This window comes from Oncorhynchus mykiss, chromosome 12 (genome assembly GCF_057628025.1).
Source record: "Oncorhynchus mykiss isolate SJ-2025 chromosome 12, ASM5762802v1, whole genome shotgun sequence".
Classification (NCBI taxonomy): Eukaryota; Metazoa; Chordata; class Actinopteri; order Salmoniformes; family Salmonidae; genus Oncorhynchus; species Oncorhynchus mykiss.
In genome coordinates, this window is record NC_143033.1 from 53,717,707 (window position 1) to 53,740,118 (window position 22,412).

The 22,412-nt window shown below is 42.7% G+C and overlaps 1 protein-coding gene across 1 annotated transcript; it reads right to left on the bottom strand.

Annotated features, from left to right (window-relative positions):
- Positions 1-2,476: 2,476 nt before the first annotated feature.
- On the bottom strand, positions 2,477-8,497 carry LOC110537767 (protein sprouty homolog 4). The gene is made up of 2 exons (XM_021624138.3): positions 8,303-8,497; positions 2,477-6,220 (listed from the first exon to the last, which is right to left on the bottom strand). The coding sequence occupies exon 2, from the start codon at positions 6,186-6,188 to the stop codon at positions 5,232-5,234; it is 957 nt and encodes a 318-aa protein (XP_021479813.2). The 5' UTR covers positions 6,189-6,220; positions 8,303-8,497; the 3' UTR covers positions 2,477-5,231.
- Between the last annotated feature and the right edge of the window lie 13,915 nt (positions 8,498-22,412).

The following is a 22,412-nucleotide window of genomic DNA, read 5'->3' on the forward strand; positions in this document are numbered from 1 at the left end:
AAACCACTCCTCAGTAAAAGGCACATGACAGCCCGCTTGGAGTTTGCCAAAAGGCACCTGAAGACTTTCAGACCATGAGAAACAGGGTTCTCTGGTCTGATGAAACCAAGATAAACTATTTGACCTGAAGCGTCTCGTCTGGAGGAAACCTGGCACCATCTCTATGGTGAAGCATGGTGGAGGCAGCATCATGCTGTGGGGATGTTTTTCTGAGGCAGGAACTGGGAGACTAGTAAGTATCGATGCAAAGATTACCGGAGCAAAGTACAGAGATCCTTGATGAAAACAACCTGACAGAGCTTGATAGGATCTGCAGGGAAGAATGGGAGAATCTCTCCAAATACAGGTGTGCCAAGAAGACTCGAGGCTGAATAATTCTGTCAATGTGATATACTTTTTTAAAATTTTTATATAAACGTGCAAACATTTATAAAAACCTTTTTTCGTTTTGTCATTAGGGTGCTTTGTGTGTAGATTAATGAGGGGAAAAATGTATTTAATCCATTTTAGGCTGTAAAGTAACAAAATGTGGAAAAAGTCAAGGGGTCTGAATACTTTCCGAATGCACTATATACAGACAGACCCTTTACTCAGTACTTTGTTGAACCACTTTCGGCAGCGATTACAGCCTCAAGTCTTCTTGGGTATGACGCTACAAGCTTGGCACACCTGTATTTGTGGAGTTTCTCCCATTATTCTCTGCAGATCCTCTTAAGGTCTGAATACTTTCGGAATGCACTGTATCTACCTCAAATACCACGTACCCCTGCACACTGATCTGGTACTGGCGCTCCCTGTATACAGCTTCATTCTTGTGTATTTTATTCCTCTTGTGTTGATATTTTTATTTCAATTCATATTTTTTAACACTGCATCATTGGGAAGGGCTTGTAAGCAAGCATTTCAAGATAAAGTCTACACCTGTGCATGTGACAAATAAAACGTAGGATAATTATACCATCAGAGTAAGGACAGACCAGAATAAAAGTTATAGGAACTGGTACTCTATTTGATGAAGTCCGGTATAACTGTTTGTTTTTTTTGTCATGTAACCCCCCTTTTACAGATATTTTCACAGCTTTGATCGTAATGGAATTTAGGAAGTGCTGCACATGGGAGCGATCAGCAAGAAAGCACAGGCGTTCTAACCTGCAGGGTGAGAATATGCTGTGTGAAGGGGTGTGACGACCTTATTCTCAACATTGTGCACTGACCTTAAGCATGAAGCGGCACGCTTCCTAACTCAGCCTAACTTCCTAGCTCAGCCAAGAAATACTGGGGTTACCTAAGATAATAATACTGCCCCTACCAGTATTACGGTTTCACCCTCCTGTATGAGAGAGGTGGGTTTGTTCACTTTACTTTCTGCAATTTAAAACGCCTGAGCTGATGATGTGGTGGAGGTGTGTGGGAGGGAAGGAGGGCGGGAGGGTTTTGCAAGGTGGGGAGATGACAGGCAGGCAGGTAAACAGGCAGGTTTGTCTCAGATCTCACCTGTTCTAACAGACAGGCTCCAGCGCCACAGGCTGCAGCGGAAGCCCCAGCTCAGCCAGGAGGGGAAGTCAACTCAGCTCCTCACTCATCTCCCCCAGGTGCTCACAGGGCCCTGCCTTGCGGGGGGGGGGGGGTCGTCAAAGGTCGGCCCAGGGAAAGGGGGCGGAGTGGAGGGAGATATTCCAGCCACGTACGGTGGTGTGCTTGTTGGGAGATAAGGAATGTTTCACATCTAGACATAGAATACCACCCCTTAATTATGCAGGCAGTCAGCGTTTGCACGCACAACTTGGGAGGATAATACCCTCTCATGTTGCTGTTTTTTCCAAATTGAGGAAAGGATTTGCTCAGTACGGTTTTTCCTACTTACAGTTACACACAACCAAGACCTTATCTTTGACTTTGATTGAACATTTGAAATTTGACCAGGGCATGTTCCTGTCTGGGTGAGGAAGGAAATATCTGAATTATTAGCTGTAAAATTTAATATTTTCTTGCAGAAAAATGTAGGGACAAACTGCTTTTTCTGGCTTGAATTGGAGTGTGGCTTACCGCTCTTTTATACAAGAATAATACAATTTAAACTAAGAGGAAGGAAATTCAGAAAGTGGAAACATTCAAATGAAACAGTGACTACCACTAAATGTTTTGATTTAAAATTATTAACAGTTTTAATTTGGTCCTCTGAGAATGAGCAGGAAACAGCCTTTTTCCGACCCACGTTTTTATTCCGTAGCTTTCAACCATAACTCTCCATCTCCAAATCAACAAAATGACAAACTAAGTCTAACCATGGAAACTGAACTTCTTTGTAGCTTCAAAACATAACTATCTTCCTCTAACCATGCGCATCTTGGAAAGACATGGCAGAAGGCCAGAGCATGTACTGATATGGTTCCAGTCTGTGTAAGAGTTCAGTTTGTGTATGATTCAAGTAGATTAAGATCAGTAACAAGAGACAAAAACAAGACACCACAACTTGTTTATATTTAACAATATATATTTCCAATGTCAATGTACATTCCGTTTCGACATAAGCTTTCTTCAAACAAAAGTTGGCATCTAAATAAATACTATATAAAATAGAACTTCAAAATAAATATATCTATAAAAGGGAAAATGTTATATGTGAGAATGTTTCTTTTTTGTTATATTTTAACAAAACAAAAGCTCTTTTTCAATCAACATTGACATGGCAAAGGCAAAGAAATTGAATAGCAGAAGCCAGCCGTTTAAAAGGTTATTTTGATTGAGTTGAAGAAAATTCTAGTGGCCACAGTGAACCACAAAATGGAGTTTAAGTCACAGCATTCTAATAGAAAAAAAAGTTTAATCATTGAGTTGTCATGGTTGGTCATCATTCAATACCTTAACAGGCCAGCAAACACATGGCATAAACATAAAGCTAACGCGGTTTGGAGCTAAGGGTTTAACCCTAGCCACAGTGAGAGACAGACATAAAAAAAATAAGCAGAAAAGCAAAAGACGACCACTATTAAACAAGATGGAATGTAGCTTGAGAGAGTTCTCTTTCCCTACCGGTGGTTTAAACAATTTATGCACAGCAGCTGTATTTGTCAATCAAGGCAAGGGTATTTGTCGGACAACTTGGGAAGGGAAAAAAAAAAAAAAAGTTGTGACACCGAGCACAAAAAGGACCAAATGGGTTGATTCGGATAGGCCGAAATTGTATTCCTTCAGTGGATTCAATGAGTCCACAGTTTCAGGGGCACTGGGGGACTGGGAATTAGCTTCACCTCTCTCCTGCTAATGAGGCATGAATAGCATAAACAGAGGTATTTTATTGCAGGGCACACTTTTCTAAGTCAAGTGCTTATGATAGAAATATGTCTCTCCCCCCCCCCCCCTCCCACTTCCCCTCAACCTCAACTTTACCCCCAAAATATATATCTACATATCTCTATATATTTTGTACTGAATTGTAGTTATAATGTACCATGCAATTTTTCGAGGACATTTAAAACTCTTCTAAAGAACACGTGTCTTGAAACTATTTACAACAGCATGTCACCTGCATAGGTCTATCTCTATAACATATTGTCAACACATTTGCAATTTTTTCCCCTGGCTTTGCCAGCCACATAATCATTCCCAATTTTGGCACCTTTTCCTTGGATTGAATTGCAAACGTTTGAAAGTAATATTGCCTCATACATTCAAGACTAAGAACAGTGTTTTTTTCCTGTATGTTTTCTGCTTTGTGCAACAAGACAAGTACAAACATGAGAAGGTGACAGGTCCTAATGTTATTAGGGGACCTTAGAACAAACATGACAGAATTATGCCAAACTGAAGCAAACTGCAAAAAGGACACCGTACCTTTAAGAACAATTGCCTTCCGACCATTTGGCAAGTGCATAACACATATGATCCCTTAGACAGCTAAACAAGCTATACTAAACTCCTTTTGGCAAAGTCATTGGAACTCCATGCAAGACACAAAAAATAGATTGAGAAAATAAAAGGTAAATAATATTTCTAACATAAGACAAACTCGACTTTTTTTGAGTAGTGGGGTATTCAATGTGGACTCAAAGTAGTTCACAGAGTAATGCAAAATACATTAAGCCTTTATACTTAATACTGTGCTTTAGTCCATCATAAGAGGTTTGCTTCATCTAAAAAGGTTGTGCAAGTGGCAGATTGCATTTAACTAAGGCTGGCTAGATACGCTACAACTTCGCTCTACCTTCTCCCTCTTCCTGAAAATGCTATTTTTCCAGCCATTTCCTCTCACCCTTCCTAAATAATTCACAATTGCCCTTTTGCCCTTTTTAAATGGTTCTTCGCCCCTTGTGCAAAGTGAAGTCGGCTGGGCTTTCAAGCAGTTCTTACGTGCTAGACCAAATTCTACGGATGAGGAACAATCCCTGAGGAGGTTTTTCTACAACACATCCACATCTAGCACTGGGGTTAAGCTCTAAGTTACATCATGCAGTGCATGACATGCCATTTCTGAAGTGATTGGTAAAAGCTAGGTTAAAATCCATATTACGTTTCCCCTTAAGGAAATAGAAAGTGATCAAGTCAGGCAATCCTAAACACAGTTTTTCACTCACTTGTGGCATGACCTTACATATCGTACGAGCACACAAACAAGAATATAAAAAACAGACTATCGCTCCAAAGCCACATGACTACGTCTCACTTTGTCACCTTGACCTAAAGAGCTCAACATCAAGCTAGCAACAGGAAAGCTTGTGTGGGACTGAATCCTAAATAATGTTCATATATAGGGGAGAGTGGGTGGTAGATTCACTTGAAGTATCCTAAACTACCAAAAAGGAAAACCAACAGTTTGCAAAAAAAAAATAGAGGGAAACTGCTTTGGAACAGGCTTATTTTCTCAAACATATATCTTTATGTTAGGGGAAAAACAACTGGTGTCCAATTTGTCATGGAGTAGCTAGCTATCATGAAGCTATAAATTCAGAGCCATATAGGAGGGGAGTATGACTTGTGCCTTCGGCCATTTTATAAAAACAAAATCCACCAGTCTGTTACACTCATAAGGATGGGTTCTGAGGCAAGCAGTTGTCTAGGCCAACAGATCTAGCAGACAGACCGATTTTTTAACTTGTGTGGCATAACATCACTAGAATTGAAAAGGACAGGTGTGAACCCTTCTGTAAGTACCATAGTTTTTGGGAAGTCTTTCAGCGGGTGGGGGGCTTGGTCTATCCAAAGGGGATTGATAAGGCAACAGCCAGTTAGTATCATGAGGACTGTTTCCCCTGGCCTCCAGCCTTGGCCTCCATACTCTTACAGGCCTGCTGGGAGTTCTTGCAGCGGCAGCCCGGGCGGCTGGTTTTATCGTAGCACTTCTGCGACAGTTTGACACAGCCCATGGCGGGCAGGTAGCACATCATACAGGGCAGCACCAGGGACATGGCCGTCATGAAGGACCAGCGTGCGCAGCAGTTGGACTGTTGGCAGGAGCATGGGCGGTCGGCGCAAGAGCCCTCGTCGTCCTCATCCTCGGTGCAATGGTAGAAAATGCCCTTGACCAGGCACATGCAGGTGGCCGAGTCCACCAGGCTCTGCACCGAGCACAAGCACTCCTGGTTGCACACCCAGCAGGAAGGCAGGGTTCGGGGCAGGGTGCACTCTGTGCAGCGGCACTTACCACATGTCTCACACAGCAGCATGTGCTTCTTGTCCACCGCCATGGCCCCCTGGGCAGCAGCCTTTAGGTCCAGAGGCTTGGAGGTGAGCACCTTGGGCTCGCAACAGGGGGTCCTGGTGGTGACTACTGTGGACCTGTGGTCCACCACGGGGGTAGGGGCTGCGTGGTCCAGCAGCCTCTGGTCTGACGAGGTGCTGCTGCTACTGCTGATGGAGCTGGGCCGCCCGCTGAAGGAGATCCAGGGGTGTGTGGTGGCGTCGTTGGGGTCGCAGCGCGCCAGCTGGGGGGCCCCTAGCAGTGGCTCGTGGGGCCCCCTTTTGGCAACCTTCTGGCTGGGGGGTTGCTGGGAGACCACAGCCGGACTGTCAATATAGTCGTTCTCCATGTGAGAGGACTTCATCTGGTCGATGGGGAAGATGGTGAGCGGGTGCTGTAGCCTTCCATAGGGGACACTACTGTCTAGCAACGGCTGGGATATAATGGAGGAAGACACTCCAGGGATGTGGTGGGGAACCCTTGACTCCATCTGTGCAGTTGTGTCCCTCATACAGCAAACAGAGAGCTCAACGTCTAGCAGTCCTGCGGAAACATAGAGATGACAGTCAGCCTCCTGGAATGGCTACCCTACTTACACAAACCCATATCTAACACGAGGCTCTCAGTCGGTGGTTGTACAAGATATGAGTCAGCATAAAATCTATATTCTCAACAATGACTCATAGCAGTAGATGGTACTGATGAAAGTTACATTCAGAGAACGTCCTGTATCGGTTTGTAACTAATATTCACAAGCACGCCATTTCAAATGAATTCTAATTATACATTGTTTTCGAATGCAATTACAATCAACATTAATATGTAATTTACTCAATTCACATTGCACACTTTCTCATGAGACAAAAATACCACAAGGCCAATATTAATTGGAAGACTTGTATGCAAAAAGAATGACAACCTAGGCCAAATTAGATTAAGACCAAGAGGGGCCGCAGAGACCAGATTGAGACTAACACATGACTTTAAGTGCTATAAATACATTCACCAAAGGACCAGTCATAGATTCAATACATATTGCTTTTTTTTAATTTATTTTTTAAAGATGATTGGTGAGAAGACATAAATCCATGCGCAATGTTGATTTTATTGCATTTGATCTGTGTTCATTTTTCCTTAAAAGGTTGTAAGTTATTCTTAATGTACTGATTGCATGAAGTAGGACTAGGGTATTTCACAGGGCTAGACAATGTGTGCAGTTAAATAACGAACAAGTATTCATGGTAGTAAAAACAAATAACAAATGTACCCATCTGATCTTCACAAAAGGCAGACACTGGTGTTTGGAGATGATCTCTTTTGGCGCATGCAGACTACAGTTCCATATGACTACGAGCCAGTATGCAGAAACTAGAAAACTAGAATGAGTAAGTAGACTAGACAATAACTACAACTATTTAACTTCCCAATATATCTACAGGACACAACAGTTGCTACTCAGCAGTTACTCTATAGTAGCCACTACAAGGAAGTAGGAATGCATTAAGCATGAAGTAATTAAAGAGTTGTTTGAAAATCAACCTATATCCTATATGTCAAGAATGATGGAGTAGGCTATGTAGAGAAAATAGCATGTATAAGGGAATTCTATCAACGTTATAATATTTCATATAGTGTTGACCAATACATCTCTCAATAGATTATTTCATTGAAATAATTATGTGATTGTCAGATCATTTGCCAGAGAAATACTCACAGAACCTGAATATAGCCTAATTGTGACTATAGTGCTGTGTCTCTCAGATCTGCCAAAACCAGCTTATGAAGAACAAACCTGAACAAACCTGTTGCGACATTGCTGTCAGGGGGACAAATGCTCCTGATCAAACGTAGGACCCTAGTGAATCCACAGAAGGTACAAGTGTCCCCCTCCCCTCAATGCGGGTGAATATGAGTGATTGTAATCGGAGGCGACGCGGCACCACAGTCGCTAGAAATATTAAATAAATGTAAAATCGGATTAAATATTAATCGAGACACGATGATAGCATTGCATTCGACAAGTAACGTTAATTCACAATAATAGCCAAATCGCATACAGAACATAGGCTATTTTTTTTACGCGCAAGTCGCTATTGGTTTATAAAAGGAGGGTGGCAGTTTAGACCAAAACACTGCTTCATTTTCTTGGACAAACGGTTTCTTTAAAACGTTGAGTTATTTAAAGGAATAGATGACACAACCACCTGACATATGCATATGATGTGCCAGCTCAAACGCTGCAGAGAAGCGTCACGCAAAGATCCTCAATAATGCGAATGGTGAGCAGTCCGTTACTTATACCTTAAACGGTTTGTTTTTAAACACAACATCATTTCTTAGATGTGTATAAACGGTTTACAACCTAGCCTATAATAATGAACGATTATTCGTATTATCATTCATCTCTCGCCCACAACCTTGTAGGGTCCATGGTTAAATATTGACAAAGAGTAAATACGGGAACAGCTTGTTGCAAAAGAACAAGCTCTTTTCAGCGCACCCACATAAACCACAAAACTGAAGGTAACACAACAGTATTCTAGTTTGTTCAACCAAAACGTGATGGGATACCCAAACCCGCCTAGCCTATGTCGAAAACGTCATACACCCGAGAGAATAACTTACTTTTCCAGACTAGCAGCGCATTTCTCTGTTGAGCTTGACGACTGCATGTATATTCCAAATATATTACTCCCAAGTAAAGAAAAAAGACCGAGGCGAAAAATTATTAAACACTATCCACTCGATGCGTACTGCGGTCAGGACACTGATTTTTTGATACGATGTTGCAACTACATGGGGAAATGGGTTTTTATGAATGGGAGGGTAAAGAACAAACTGCGCAGATGCATTGACCGATTTTTTTTGTGAATGGGAGGGCAGAACGACCCAGGGCTCAAATGCAGGGGTTACATTTTTATGAATGGGAGGACTCCGAATTTCATTGCGCAAGCGTAATACCAAGATTTCATGAATGGAAGAATTGGGAGCTTTTCGTCACAAGGGCAATGTCATAGAGAATTAAATGAATGAGGCAGCTATGAGTCTCACACACCATGCTACTTATTTATGTATGCATTCACTCATTCCTGTTTCCCAATGGGCCTTCGACCTGAAAAGGAATGCTAATTTCGAATATTTAACCACATGTTAGGGCCAATGTAACCATTTTGAATTGTGTAATGGGAAATAACATTAGGAAAATAAATATTTGATGTAATTTCAACCAAAGAATTCAATATGAAGTTGAATCAACGTGGAAAATTGATTGATTTGTAAAAAAAAAAAAAACTTACACTTAATGTATTTTTTGTATTTTTTCACCTTCCTTTTAACATAAATCCAATGACTGGGTGACATTTTTGGTTGAATTCACGTTAGTTGACAACTCATCCAAATATCAATCAAAGCTAGACATTTAACTGACGTCTGTGTCCAGTGGGACTTGTCATTATGTGGCACACTATTGTAGTGTGAAGAAGGTTACGTTTATTTTATCGTTATTGTAGAGTAGGCTATAGAAATTGTATCCACATTCCACACTAATGTATCTAAATATGTTCTCCAGGAAACACACAAACATTAGCATATGGAGAGCTGCGTAAACTGGGAATAAAATTATATGCAGGAGAGTTTTGTTCGATCAAAGCTTGGCACCAAATTTAAAACCTCTAAATGAATGTTTGCTCAACCTAGATTGTGGAAAATCGGCTACTATATCGTATTTATCACTCACTTTAGTAGGCCTACATGTAGGCTACATTGTGGATCACAATTCAAAGGGCAGAACAACGACATTTTTAGATTGCTTTTGCTTAGCCTAGTTCTTGGGTTTATATTTATTTACATGTACGAATAAGGTCATTTCGCTTTCTCCATTTAAGTGCAGTTGCAGTTAGAGTCGAGTCCTTGCGCAGTAAAAGGCCAGTTTATGACGCCAAACTGTGAAACGCAAACAGCATGAGGGAAGGCAGGATTCACAAAAGAACAGGATGTTGTTGATTTGTACTGAAACCACAAGAAGGAAATTAGTGTGAATGTCCTTTTTAACACCCCACTGTCTGCCCTTCCCCCACGGATAGCAGCTTCCAGCTTGTGCCTGTAATGCTGTGTCAAAGGTTAATAGTCCACTACATTAGCACAGATTTTCATGACATCCTAACCAACCTAACCATCATTTTAACTGCCAAATTGTAATTGTTTGTGAGTGCTTTCTCAAGGGAAAATAAGTAGGCAATGGTTTGAATTTATTTCATTCATCTGAGACCATGCAGAAATTGGGCAATCACTTAGATCCATCATTTTGTGAGATACGCTATTTTATATCAGTTTATGTGAATAAAAGGTTATGTTATAGAGCTGCAGTTAGGGCGGCGCACAATTGACCCAGTGTAATCCGGGTTAGGGTTTGGCCTGGGTAGGCCATCATTGTAAATACAATTTTTTTTCTTACCTGACTTGCCTGGTTAAATAAAGGTTAAATAAAGAAAGAAAAAAGTTACATCTTCTGTAAGGTGGCAGGTGGCAGGTAGCCTAGTTAGAGCGTTGGACTAGTAATCGAAAGGTTGCAAGATCGAGTCCCCGAGCTGACAATGTAAAAACATCTGTTCTTCTGCCCCGGAACAAGGCAGTTAACCCACTGTTCCTAGGCCGTCATTGAAAATAAGAATTTGTTCTTAACTGACTCACCTGGTTAAATAAAGGTCACATAAAAAAAGCTGTGAATACACATAGACACATCTCCTGCCCAGTCTGTAATCATTTCTATTCAGTGCTAATGACCACACATTGGAACCAGGATGTCACTTGGGAAATGATGGTCTTTCACAGCTCCAATTGTGTTTTTGGGTAGCAGGCACTATCACACATGGCTATGGAATTCTCTTCCTTCCTGGTGGCACCTACTGAGCTCTCTCTTTCTTTCTCAGTCTCACTTTGAATAGTTAGGATTTTCCATCTGTAGATGGTCATACTATCAACCAACTATCTGTTGATAAGCAATTGCTCGCTAAAGTTACGGTTACGGTTAGGTTTAGAATAATGTTTAGGGTAAGGGTTAAGGTTAGGGCTAGGGTTACGTTTAGGGTTAGGATAAAGGGTTAAGGTTAGGATTAGTAGATAGTTAGTTGAAATATTACTGATAGACTGTAGATAGTCTGTAGAGCATCTACAGATGAACTATCCAAATATGGTGTTGCCTCTCTATCTTTGCAACTGTGTAGCTTGCATGCATGGGTGCCTGTTGAATTGCAGATTGCTTTGTCAGTGTGATCATCTTTATGGTCACTCCCACATCCTCTTGGTACCTCCATTCTGTTGTACAGAATAAACTATTTGTCACGTTCTGACTTTAGTTCTTTTATTATGTCTTTGTTTTAGTATGGTCAGGGTGTGAGTTGGGTGGGTTGTCTATGTTCCCTTTTCTATGTTTTGGGATTTCTGTGTTTGGCCTGGTATGGTTCTCAATCAGAGGCAGCTGTTTATCGTTGTCCCTGATTGAGAACCATATTTCGGTAGCCTGGTTTCACTTTTGAGTTGTGGGTGATTATTTTCCGTGTTAGTGTTTGTTACCACACGGGACCGTTTAGTTTGTTTCACATTGTTATTTTGTATTTGTATCGTGTTCAGTTTGTCTTATTAAAATGGACACATACCACGCTGCAAATTGGTCCGACCTCTCTTACTTCTCATCAGAGGAAGACGACGAATGTTACACTATTTTAATGAATAAACAATGATAGGTGTTCCAGTGCTGACCCAATGACAACATGAGAGTGATCATGCATTCCGCAGTAAGTTCCTTGCAGTAAAGACATATCTCAAACATGGAGGCGGGTAATTTTAACTCCTCAAATATTGACTTTCTGAATTTGCAGAAACAGGGTTTTCAGGTGTGTTTGTGTGCTTTGGAGTTGAGAAAGGTCTGTGGGAAGTAGGAAGGGGAGGAGTATGTGTGTATATTTTTGTATGTGTGTGTTTGGAGTATGTGTGTGTGTGTGTGTGTGTGTGTACACACAAGTGCATGTGTCCTGCCATCATGTCTGTGTGTCGCTATCATAATTGTAAGTGTCTCATGTGAGATTGATTACTTTGGCCAAAATATGCATTTCCTCTCAATCTGAATTCAATGAATACTAATATGATGAGCCTTCCCATTTTGAAACAAAAGCCGAATATAGCACCTTATGGTAGAATTGAGATAGATTGATTATGATTACTTCAATATCTTTAATCAGAGAGCATTGAAGGACTCTTGACCTAAATTGTGGTCTATACACATTTTTAGAAACAGTAGCACTATCTTCCCTAGAAATTGCTCAAAATGTAATCGTCATTTCTATCTAGATGTGAGAATAGGTAATATAGGGAGAATGTTCTTGTGTAAATATGAGTTTTGACCAAAGCCCAATTCATTGGACCTGTAAACACTGTCTCATTTCATAACACTCAGCAATGGACTGTAATAATCATGCAATAAGCATGGTATGTTTATTCGTTTTATAGCTAGAACACACAGCTGACAAACTGTCCTCTCCTCAATGTAGAACTATAACTTTTGTTTGTTCAATCTATTCAGATCCATTATACAGAAGTTCAAATAACAATACCATATGATAGAAAATCCATACTAAATGAACACAGCTTTGGCCACCTACAGAAATGTACAGATTTTTGGCCACCTACAGATATTTTGTAGGGCCTCTGTGGTCATGGACATAGCCCACAGGAAGAGGGGCTGATGTGGACAACGTATGTTGGAGATGTGGGCCTTTGGTGAGCTGGGGGCGATGTGGGAAGACTGGAGGCAGTATCCCTTATCCCCCTGCAGTGACAGAGGGGAAAGCTGAGACCCGGGACCCGGAAGACCAACCAACGCTGAAGCGTGAACTGCTGCTGGGGACGTGGTGCAGCAACCTTCGCGCCACTCACATTCTGGGCATTTCACGCATTGCTCCATGCACATATCATCCATGCCCCCTGAGACCCCACCCCAGTACCCCCTCATCCACAACACAAAACAACACTGGTACAGGTGGTCCCATCTCTCACCCTGAAAGAGGGACGTCTCACACTTCATTCTCCAGTCGGACTCATGATTCATTACGGCGCATCCCACTTGGAGAGGAATAGAGACCTATGAGCTACGTATGTGCTGCCCTACATCGGGGCCTTCACGGACATGGTGAATGCTCACACTGTATGGCATGCACATCTAGACTGTTTTCACTGCTGCAGACAACTTGGTTTGTGTGAGGGCTGTACTCGCCTGTGGTTGTCTGGTAAAGCCTGTTGGCCTGTGTCTGTGTGTTGTGTGTTTGTGTGTGTGTGGTTTATATTTATCCTCCCTGTGTGGCTCAGCCCAAAGTGGTGCTCTCCACTTCACATCTTGTGGCGCTGGATAGATTCAAGTCCAACAATGGGCTGGCCCAGCCTAGCAGCCCAGACCAGGAAGTAATTACATGGCTGGAATTATACATCAAATCAAACAGTCATCAGGCTGTGTAAAATGGGCGCCCCAATCAGGGCAGCATGGCTGTCCTACTGTACATTCACAGCACATGAGGCTGGTAATAATAATACCTGGAATGGAATGAATGGAATGGTATTAAGCACTTGGAAACAAATAGTTTGATTTGTTTGATACCATTCCATCAACACTGTTCCAGCCATTACTATGAACCGTCCTCCCCAATTAAGGTCCCACCAGCCGCCTGTGATTCACACGAATACTGTCACGAATATTACCGAAGGTGGCTCCCCTTCTTGTTCGGGTGGCGCTCGGCGGTCGTCGTCGCCGGTCTACTAGCTGCCACCAATCCTTTGTTCCGTGTTTGTTTGGTTTTGTCTAATTGGTTTCACCTGTTTATTGTTTGGTTGTTCGGGTGGAGTTATTTAAGTTCGTTTAGACCGCTTCTGTTTGTGCGGGCTTGTTCTCCTGTATGTCTGAGAGGTGTTAGTGTTTTTGTTGGGTTTTCTCGCTGTCCTAGTATTTCACATCAGGGTACTATTTTGTTTTATAGTTATGCCTGTGTTTGGTTACTATTTTTGTTCCTGTGTATTTTTGGACATTAAAGCGTGTTTTTCCCGAATCCTTTTGCTCTCTGCGCCTGACTCCACACCCATTCACTCATTGAGCGTTACAAATGCCTGCTTAATGCAATGATGATTTAGTTAGATTTATTAGTCAGGAAAAGCATGCTGGCATTCTGCGCTTACCTTCAAGACATTTTGAAAAGCTGAGTTATTAACGTTTGTTAGACGTTATGTAAACTCTTAGTCAAATGTGTGTGGGGGTGTGTGTAGTCATGGGCTTGCTGTCAGCAGTTTCAATGCTTACGCTTATCATGATGTAGATCCACTCGGTCCCTTGTGACACCTCACTAATAAAGAATTCAGAGAATAGAAAAGTACTTTTACAGTTCCATTTTAGTCATTTAGCAAACACACTTATCAAGAGTGACTTCAAATAAGACATCCTTCTCAAAACCTCATTCACTTCAATCCTGTTGGATGACTATATCAAGGCAAAGGGTCTCTGAGCTCTAGTGTTTGTCCATCAAGTGACTCATCCCCGTTGTCATCACGTTAAACATTCGGAGCTTTCATGTTAGCATACAGTGGGTACAGTAGGTGTGAATATAGTACCCTCTGCCTCACAGAGGCAGGGAAGTGGGGGAGGGGTGAGGGGTGAGGGGAAGCTAGAGCTTGGCCGCGGTGTGGGTGGGAGGCAGTCAGAGGAGAGGAAGTGACAGTTTAGTGTGTACCTCAGCAGTCAGTCAGTCGTGGAGACATGAGACGTGCTGACCTTCATTAAGCCCCACAGCAGTAACAGCATCATAGAGTCACCAGGGGCTATGCTATATTTAAGACCTGATTCAGCAGCGCAGGCCTGGCTCGTGTACAGAGCATCAGCACTACCCATCCCCTGAGTGCTTCTGTTAACAGGCTAACAGCAAAAAAAAAAGCTCCATCTGGGAAGAGTACACTTCAACATCAGCAGCTTGCCCACTTCCTGTGAGGCAGCAAGTTTGAGGAGGGTGAGGGGGCGAGGTGCTCCACCCTCGGATGTGACGGGCTGCTCTCTCTTAATCTGTAGCTGATTCATGCTAAATACAAAATGCATCATGTGTTTTTAAATGGTAATAGAGAGTTGTAGAGGAGGAAATATAAGATGAGGAATGGGTTGACTGACTCAGAGTTATTTTGTTAATGTGTTCTGTTCTGTATCATCATGGGGTTGGTGAGATGACTGTCACCAATCCGTCTCAACTCCTTCCCCTGTCACTCCTATGTTGTTCATTGAAACCCCATTGCCTGCATATCAATCAGATGGGCTGTTGGTGAGCAAGGTAAAGGGCAGTGTGTGGGAGCTGGTTTACCCAGAGTGAAGTGTCCCCTTTGATCTGAGCTAATGAGCTGCCAATACTGCCTCCAGGACCGCATCCTGCAGCCAGCTGGTGGCCTGTGAGTTTGTCCACCTGAAACAACATGCAGCCTAGCCCTGCTTAGAGTGTCACTCCGTCATCTAGCCCCCTTCTTCCCCATCAGCCTTCCCTGCCACCCATCCGACCTGACCCAGGCTAAATGTGGCCTCTACCCTATCCGAGGGGGCTCACACTTTGTTCCTTGCCGCCCCTACCGCCCCCACACCACCCGCAGTGACACGGTGTCATTATGGGTGGTGAGGGTTGGGGATCGGCTATTCAGAGGAGTGCAGTCAGCCGGTGACCATTTGTCCTCCTTTGTGGACAGTGGCTCTGTGACCCAGTGACCTGAGGCTTGATTTCTCAATGAAATCCTGCTTGGGTGATGTCAATCCAGTCATGTGCTTTGATGTGTATTTATAAAGGTTAACTCATAACTTCCGGTTTTCATGGAAAATAGATTAGATGTGATGTTATGTTTTGTACCTCTCTATTGTCATCTCAGGTTTGTTTTGATTAATCTTTTTATATCTGTGTTTAATGACATATTATTAAATGAGAAGCAGGCTGACTTAGTGAATGAACCCCATGCACCAGGAACTGAAGTGAGTTGAACATGTCCTTACTTGTGTTTTGTTGTAAGTCAATGCTCTCCACTCCTTAGTCACAACTAACTAAACTGTTAATTTACCCTGGTCTAGAAATACACAGATAACATTGTGGCAATCAGGGTGAGATGGCTCTTAGAATGTTTTCAGAATCTGAGTGTGTGATTTAGGGTCATTCGGGACAGACGAGGCCTCACAGCATTCATATGGAGAAGACAGACAAAACAGCAAGGAAAGGAAATCCTCCCACCCAGCAGAAAACAGGTTGCTTATCAAACTGGTTTAACAGAGAAATTATGTGCCAGTAGTGCCTTTTCACATCTGTTTAGCATACTCTTGGAGTCATAGCTCCTGAGTGTAACTGTCTGAACATGAAAGTAATAGGATTGTCAGCAGTGAAAATGAATCTTTTAAAAATGGATACTTTTATTTTTACAGGCCAAATCTGTTTGGAAACTGACACTCAGGGAGCTCAGGTTGAATGCTCGGAACTCCTTCTTGCCCTCTTTCTGTTTCTCTCTCTATATATCTCTCTCTATCTGTCTCTCAATCTCTCACTCTCTCTGCTTTGGCTTTTAGAATAAGCCATTGGAAACCAGCGTTTCCAACTGAGAGGAGTTTGTCCACTCCAACCATTGTTGAAAATTTGTCTTGAATAACAAAGGTTCCTAAAAGGTCCTTGTTTAAACCAAATCCTGGTGTAACACAGTCTGTCTTTCCAAGAGTGTTTCTGTTTGTCATTAATTTCCTTCCTTTCTAGTGCAGCTCAGGTTGACAGAACAGAACAGGAGCTTGGGAACAAGCTAATGGCAGCAGGTAATGGCCCTCTCTTGTCGGGCCTGCCCATGGGCCCCTGCCTGGCCTGGAGAGCACATAGCAGGCCCTTTGATGGGCCAGGGGACAGTGCGACATGGGACACTTCCTGGGCTGAATGGCGCCTCGTAACCCTACACCTGGGTCGGCTGGGGCTCCGCCACTGGACCTGTGCCAGCTCATCCAGCCACCTTTGTGTGGCGGGAACGTAGGGAGAGGAGAGCCATCCGGACAGGTCCGTCCTTGGAAGTTCCCAGGCACCCCTCCACACCACCACTCCACACCCCCTTTGTTCTCTCTCACTTTACCCCAAATACAGAGAGGACATACAGCAATTTTTTTGTTACTTTCCTTTGTCTGTTGAGGGACAACAGCACTGCCTAATTACATACAGTAACAGTCAAAAGTTTGGACACACGTACTCATTCAAGGGTTTTCCTTTAATTTGTAAAAATATTTACATTGTAGAATAATAGTGAAGACATGAAAACTATGAATTAACACATATGGAATCATGTAGTAACCAAAAACGTGTTAAAGAAATTAAAATATATGTTATATTTTAGATTATTCAAAGTAGCCACCCTTTGGCTTGATGACAGCGTTGCATACTTTTGGCATTCTCTCAACCAGCTTTACATGGAAGGCTTTTCCAACAGTCTTGAAGGTGTTCCCTGCTTTTCCTTTACTCTGCAGTCCAACTCATCCCAGCCATCTCAGTTGGGTTGAGGTTGAGTGATTGTGTAGGCCAGGTCATCTGATGCAGCACTGCTTCACTCTCCTTCTTGGTCAAATAGACCTTACACAGCCTGGAGGTGTGTTGGGTCATTGTCCTGTTAGAAAACAAATAAAGTTTACATACACTTAGGTTGGAGTCATTAAGACTAGTTTTTCAAACACTTCACAACTGTCTTGTTGTCTTGTTAATAAACTATAGTTTTGGCACGTCGGTTAGGACATCTACTTTGTGCATGACACAAGTCATTTTTCCAACAATTGTTTACAGACAGATTATTTCACTTATAATTCACTCTATCACAATTCCAGTGGGTCAGAAGTTGACTGTGCCTTTAAACAGCTTAGAAAATTCCAGAAAATGACGTCATGGTTTTAGAAGCTTCTGATAGGCTAATTGACATCATTTGAGTCAACTGGCGGTGTACCTGTGGATGTATTTCAAGGCCTACCTTCAAACTCAGTGCCTCTTTGCTTGACATCATGAGAAAATCAAAAGACCTCAGAAAACAATTGTAGACCTCCACAAGTCTGTTTCATCCTTGGGAGCAATTTCCAAATGCCTGAAGGTACCACATTCATCTGTACAAACAATAGTACACAGGTATAAACACCATGGGACTTCACAGCCCTCATACCGCTCAGGAAGGAGACGCGTTCTGTCTCCTAGAGATGAGCGTACTTGGGTGCGAACAACAGAACAACAGCAAAGGACCTTGTGAAGATGCTGGAGGAAACAGGTACAAAAGTATCTATATCCAAGTAAAATAAGTCCTATATCGACATAACCTTAAAGGCCACTCAGCAAGGAAGAAGTCACTGCTCCAAAAATGCCATTTAGAAAGTCAGACTACGGTTTGCCACTACACATGGGGACAAAGATCGTACGTTTTGGAGAAATGTCCTCTAGTCTGATGAAACAAAAATAGATCTGTTTGGCCATAATGACCATCGTTATGTTTGGAGGAAAAAGGGGGAGGCTTGCAAGCCGAAGAGCACCATCCCAACCGTGAAGCACGGGGGTGGCAGCATCATGTTGTGGGGGTGCTTTGCTGCAGGAGGGACTGGTGCACTTCACAAAATAGATGGCATCATGAGGCAGGAAAATTATGTGGCTATATTGAAGCAACATCTCAAGACATTAGTCAGGAAGTTAAAGCTTGGTTGCAAATGGGTCTTCCAAATGGACAATGACCCCAAGCATACTTCCAAGTTGTGGCAAAATGGCTTAGGGACAACAAAGTCAAGGTATTGGAGTGGCCATCACAACGCCCTGACCTCAAACCTATAGAAGATTTGTGGGCAGAACTGAAAAAGCGTGTGCGAGCAAGGAGGCCTACAAACCTGACTCAGTTACACCAGCTCTGTCAGGAGAAATGGGCCAAAATTCACCCAACTTATTGTTCACCCAACGTATGTATTGCTGAAATACATCATTCTCTCTACTATTATTCTGACATTTCACAATCTTAAAATAAAGCGGTGATCGAAACTGACCTAAGACAGGGAATTTTTACTCTGATTAAATGTCAGGAATGGTGAAAAACTGAGTTTAAATGTATTTGGCTAAGGTCTATGTAAACTTTCAACTTTTGACTGTACATATTGGTTTACTTGCCCTGTAAGCAGTCTATGGACAAGCTATGACATCAATCCACAATTTATTTTTGTTAACCTGGCCAGTGTCGCTAACTTTTAGCATTTGAGGCACAAATCCAATGCAAGTCAATGGTACCTATATTAGCATTTTTGTGCTTCATCTCCAAATCATCCTAAAGTATCTACAAATTGATTGTTTAACTCAATAAAGCTACTTATAGATGATTTGGACATGAAGTGCGAAAATGTTAATATACAGGGAATTAGGAAAGTATTCAGACCAATTGACATTTTCCACATTTTGTTACGTTACATCCTTATTCTAAAATTAATTAAATAGTTTTCCCCCCTTATCAATCTACACACAATACCCCATAATGACAAAGCAAAGACAGGTTTAAAAAATATATATATATTTTTACAAATAAAAAAACATAAAAAATATATATTTTTTAAATCACATTTACATAAGTTTTCAGACTCTTTACTCAGTACTTTGTTGAAGCACCTTTGGCAGCGATTACAGCCTCAATTCACTCAATGACTCAATGACACTTGGATATGACACTACAAGCTTGTCAGAATCTTGTTTCTTGTTTCTTGAATCTTGTTTCTTGTTTCTCATGGTCTTTAGGCCTTTTGGCAAACTCCAAGTGGGCTGTCATGTGCCTTTTACTGAGGAATGGCTTATGTCTGGCCACTCTACCATAAAGAATGCAGAGATGGTTTTCCTTCTGGAGATCAAAATAACACTTTGAAACCTCCCGAGTGGCGCGGCGGTCTAAGGCACTGCATTGCAGTGTTGCGGCATCACTACTGAGAGTCCCATAGGGCAGCACACAATTGGCCCAGCGTTGTTATAAGAGGGTTTTGTCAGGGGGGCGTTACTTGGCTCAACTCACTCTAGCAACTCCTTGTGGTGGGCCGGGTGCCTGCAAGCTGACAACAGTCGTCAGTTGAACAGTGTTTTCTTCCGACACATTGGTACAGCTGGCTTCCGGGTTAAGCGAGCAGGTGTTAAGAAGCCCGGCTTGACGGGCCATGTTTCAGAGGACGCATGACTCGACCTTCGCCTCTCCCGAGCTCTTTGGGGAGTTGCAGCGATGAGATATGATCGTAATTGGATTGCAAATGGATATCACGAAATTGGGGAGAAAAGGGGGGGGGGGGGGTTAAATATGAAATTGCCATTCTCAAATGTAAAGCCCAGAAAAAAGTAGGCTACTGTTATGTCAGAACGTGAAATGCTATTTTTTTTTTAAATAGATTTTTACATGGTCAAATTCTTAGATTGGCTGCAAAAAAATGAGCTTTTTTTTAAAAAAATGCAATGAAAAAATTGGAATAGACCAGAATGACGCGCTCACCCAACAAATGTTTGTTTCTGCAGTGATGATTCACAGTATTGAGAGAATTAATGTGTAATTTATCAGCAGATTCTTGTTGTCTGGAGCTCAAAAAGCAATAGTAGCAGAATGCAAATCAAGGAGCCGAATGAACGGCTCTTTCACCGATGTGATTCGGTTCGCGACGTTCACCAAAAACAACTTTTCAACAAGAGCCGTTTGTTCGCGAACGAACCATCACTAGATGTGGGAAGAATGTGAATAATACATCTCCTGATCATTCTGTTCCAAAAATGTCAACAAGTGCATTCATTCAGGAAAAAATAATTACTCCAACCCAGTCTGGACCGAGAAAAGATAACAAAGAGAATAAAAACAAGAGTAGAATACCGGAGCCATGATTAAAATGAGTGGAAATGAATAGAAAGCAGGTGACGAGAGACAGATGAGGTATAATTTACAGTGAGCGACCACAACACAGGGTCCAATGGTAAGCATGTGTGCTGGTGGAGGGCGGTGCTGTCTGCTGTCTCTAACCCAGGATGGGTTGTCAGTTCCTGGGTTTGGCTGGCTATGCTTCTGGGGCCTGGGCCTGCTTGGTTGGTCCTACTCTGAACCCATTGGCCTGTCTGGTCTGCCAGACACACAGGCCTGTCTCTCCCTGCATGGGAAGGAAGGTTCAGAGCACTGTACAAAGTGACAACCCCATCAAATAGGCCTGAATAAAAGGGATTTTTATGACTTTCCATCAAAGAGCAGTTGGGAGATCAAAGCACACAGAGAGTGAGCACGAGTGGATGGAAAGTTCAGAATCATACAGGGAGAGAGAGAGATGTGGAGAGAAGGAGGGGGACCCTCAAAGGGAATTTGATATCTCTCATGAAAGGCCTGGCCTAACCTGCCACACTTTGCGTTCCCCTCGGCAGTAAATCTCCAACATGAGGTTGTCCTTCACCCCTACACATCTACCATACCTATTTTACAAACGTGGCACACACCTTATGGTCATATGCAAAGCACCAGAGATAGCAGAACGGAAATACAGTATAAGTCATGATTTACCGTGTTATACTAGATCAGTTAAAACTAGAAAACTTGTGTGCATCCTTCATCTATGCAAAACTATTACATACACCACCGGTCAAAAGTTTTAGAACACATACTCATTCATTCAATATTAAATACACCAAAACTATGAAATAACACACATGGAATCATGTATTGACCAAAAACGTGTTAAACAATTCAAAATGTATTTTACATTTGAGATTCTTCAAATAGCCACCCTTTGCCTTGATGACAGCTTTGCACACTCTTGGCATTCTCTCAACCATCTTCACCTGGAATGCTTTTCCAACAGTCTTGAAGGAGTTTTCACATATACTGAGCACTTGCTGGCTGCTTTTCCTTCACTCTGCGGTCCGACTCATCCCAAACCATCTCAATTTGGTTGAGGTCGGGGATTGTGGAGGCCAGGTCATCCGATGCAGCACTCCATCACTCTCTTTCTTGGTAAAATAGCCCTTACACAGCCTGGAGGTGTGTTTGGTCATTGTCCTGTTGAAAAACAAATGATAGTGTATCACTGCAGAATGCTGTGGTAGCCATGCTGGTTAAGTGTGCCTTGAATTGTAAATAAATCACAGACTGTGTCATCAGCAAAGCACCCCCACACCATAACACCTCCTCCTCCATGCTTTACGGTGGGAAATACACATGAGATCATCCGTTCACCCACACCTCGTCTCACAAAGACACGACGGTTGGAACAAAAAATCTCCAATTTGGACTCCAGACCAGAGGACAAATTTCCACCGGTCTAATGTCTGATGCTCATGTTTCTTGGCCCAAGCAAGTCTTTTATTCTTATTGGTGTCCTTTAGTGGTGCTTTCTTTGCAGCAATTTGACCATGAAGGCCTGTGTAACGATCGTCGTAGGTGGAAGAGGACCAATTGAGAACCATACTTACTTAGTACCCTCCCCAAAGGTGCGGACTCCGGCCGCAAAACCTAAACCCATAGGGGAGGGTCTGGGTGGGCATCTGTCCGCGGTGGCGGCTCTGGCGCGGGACGTGGACCCCATCTTCGCCTTAGTCTGGGCCCACTTAGGTGGCACCTTTGGAGCGGCTCCGGAGTGAAGGGCGGCTCTGGCAGCGCCGGAGTGAAGGGCGGCTCTGGCAGCTCCTGACTGACGGGTGGCTCTGGCAGC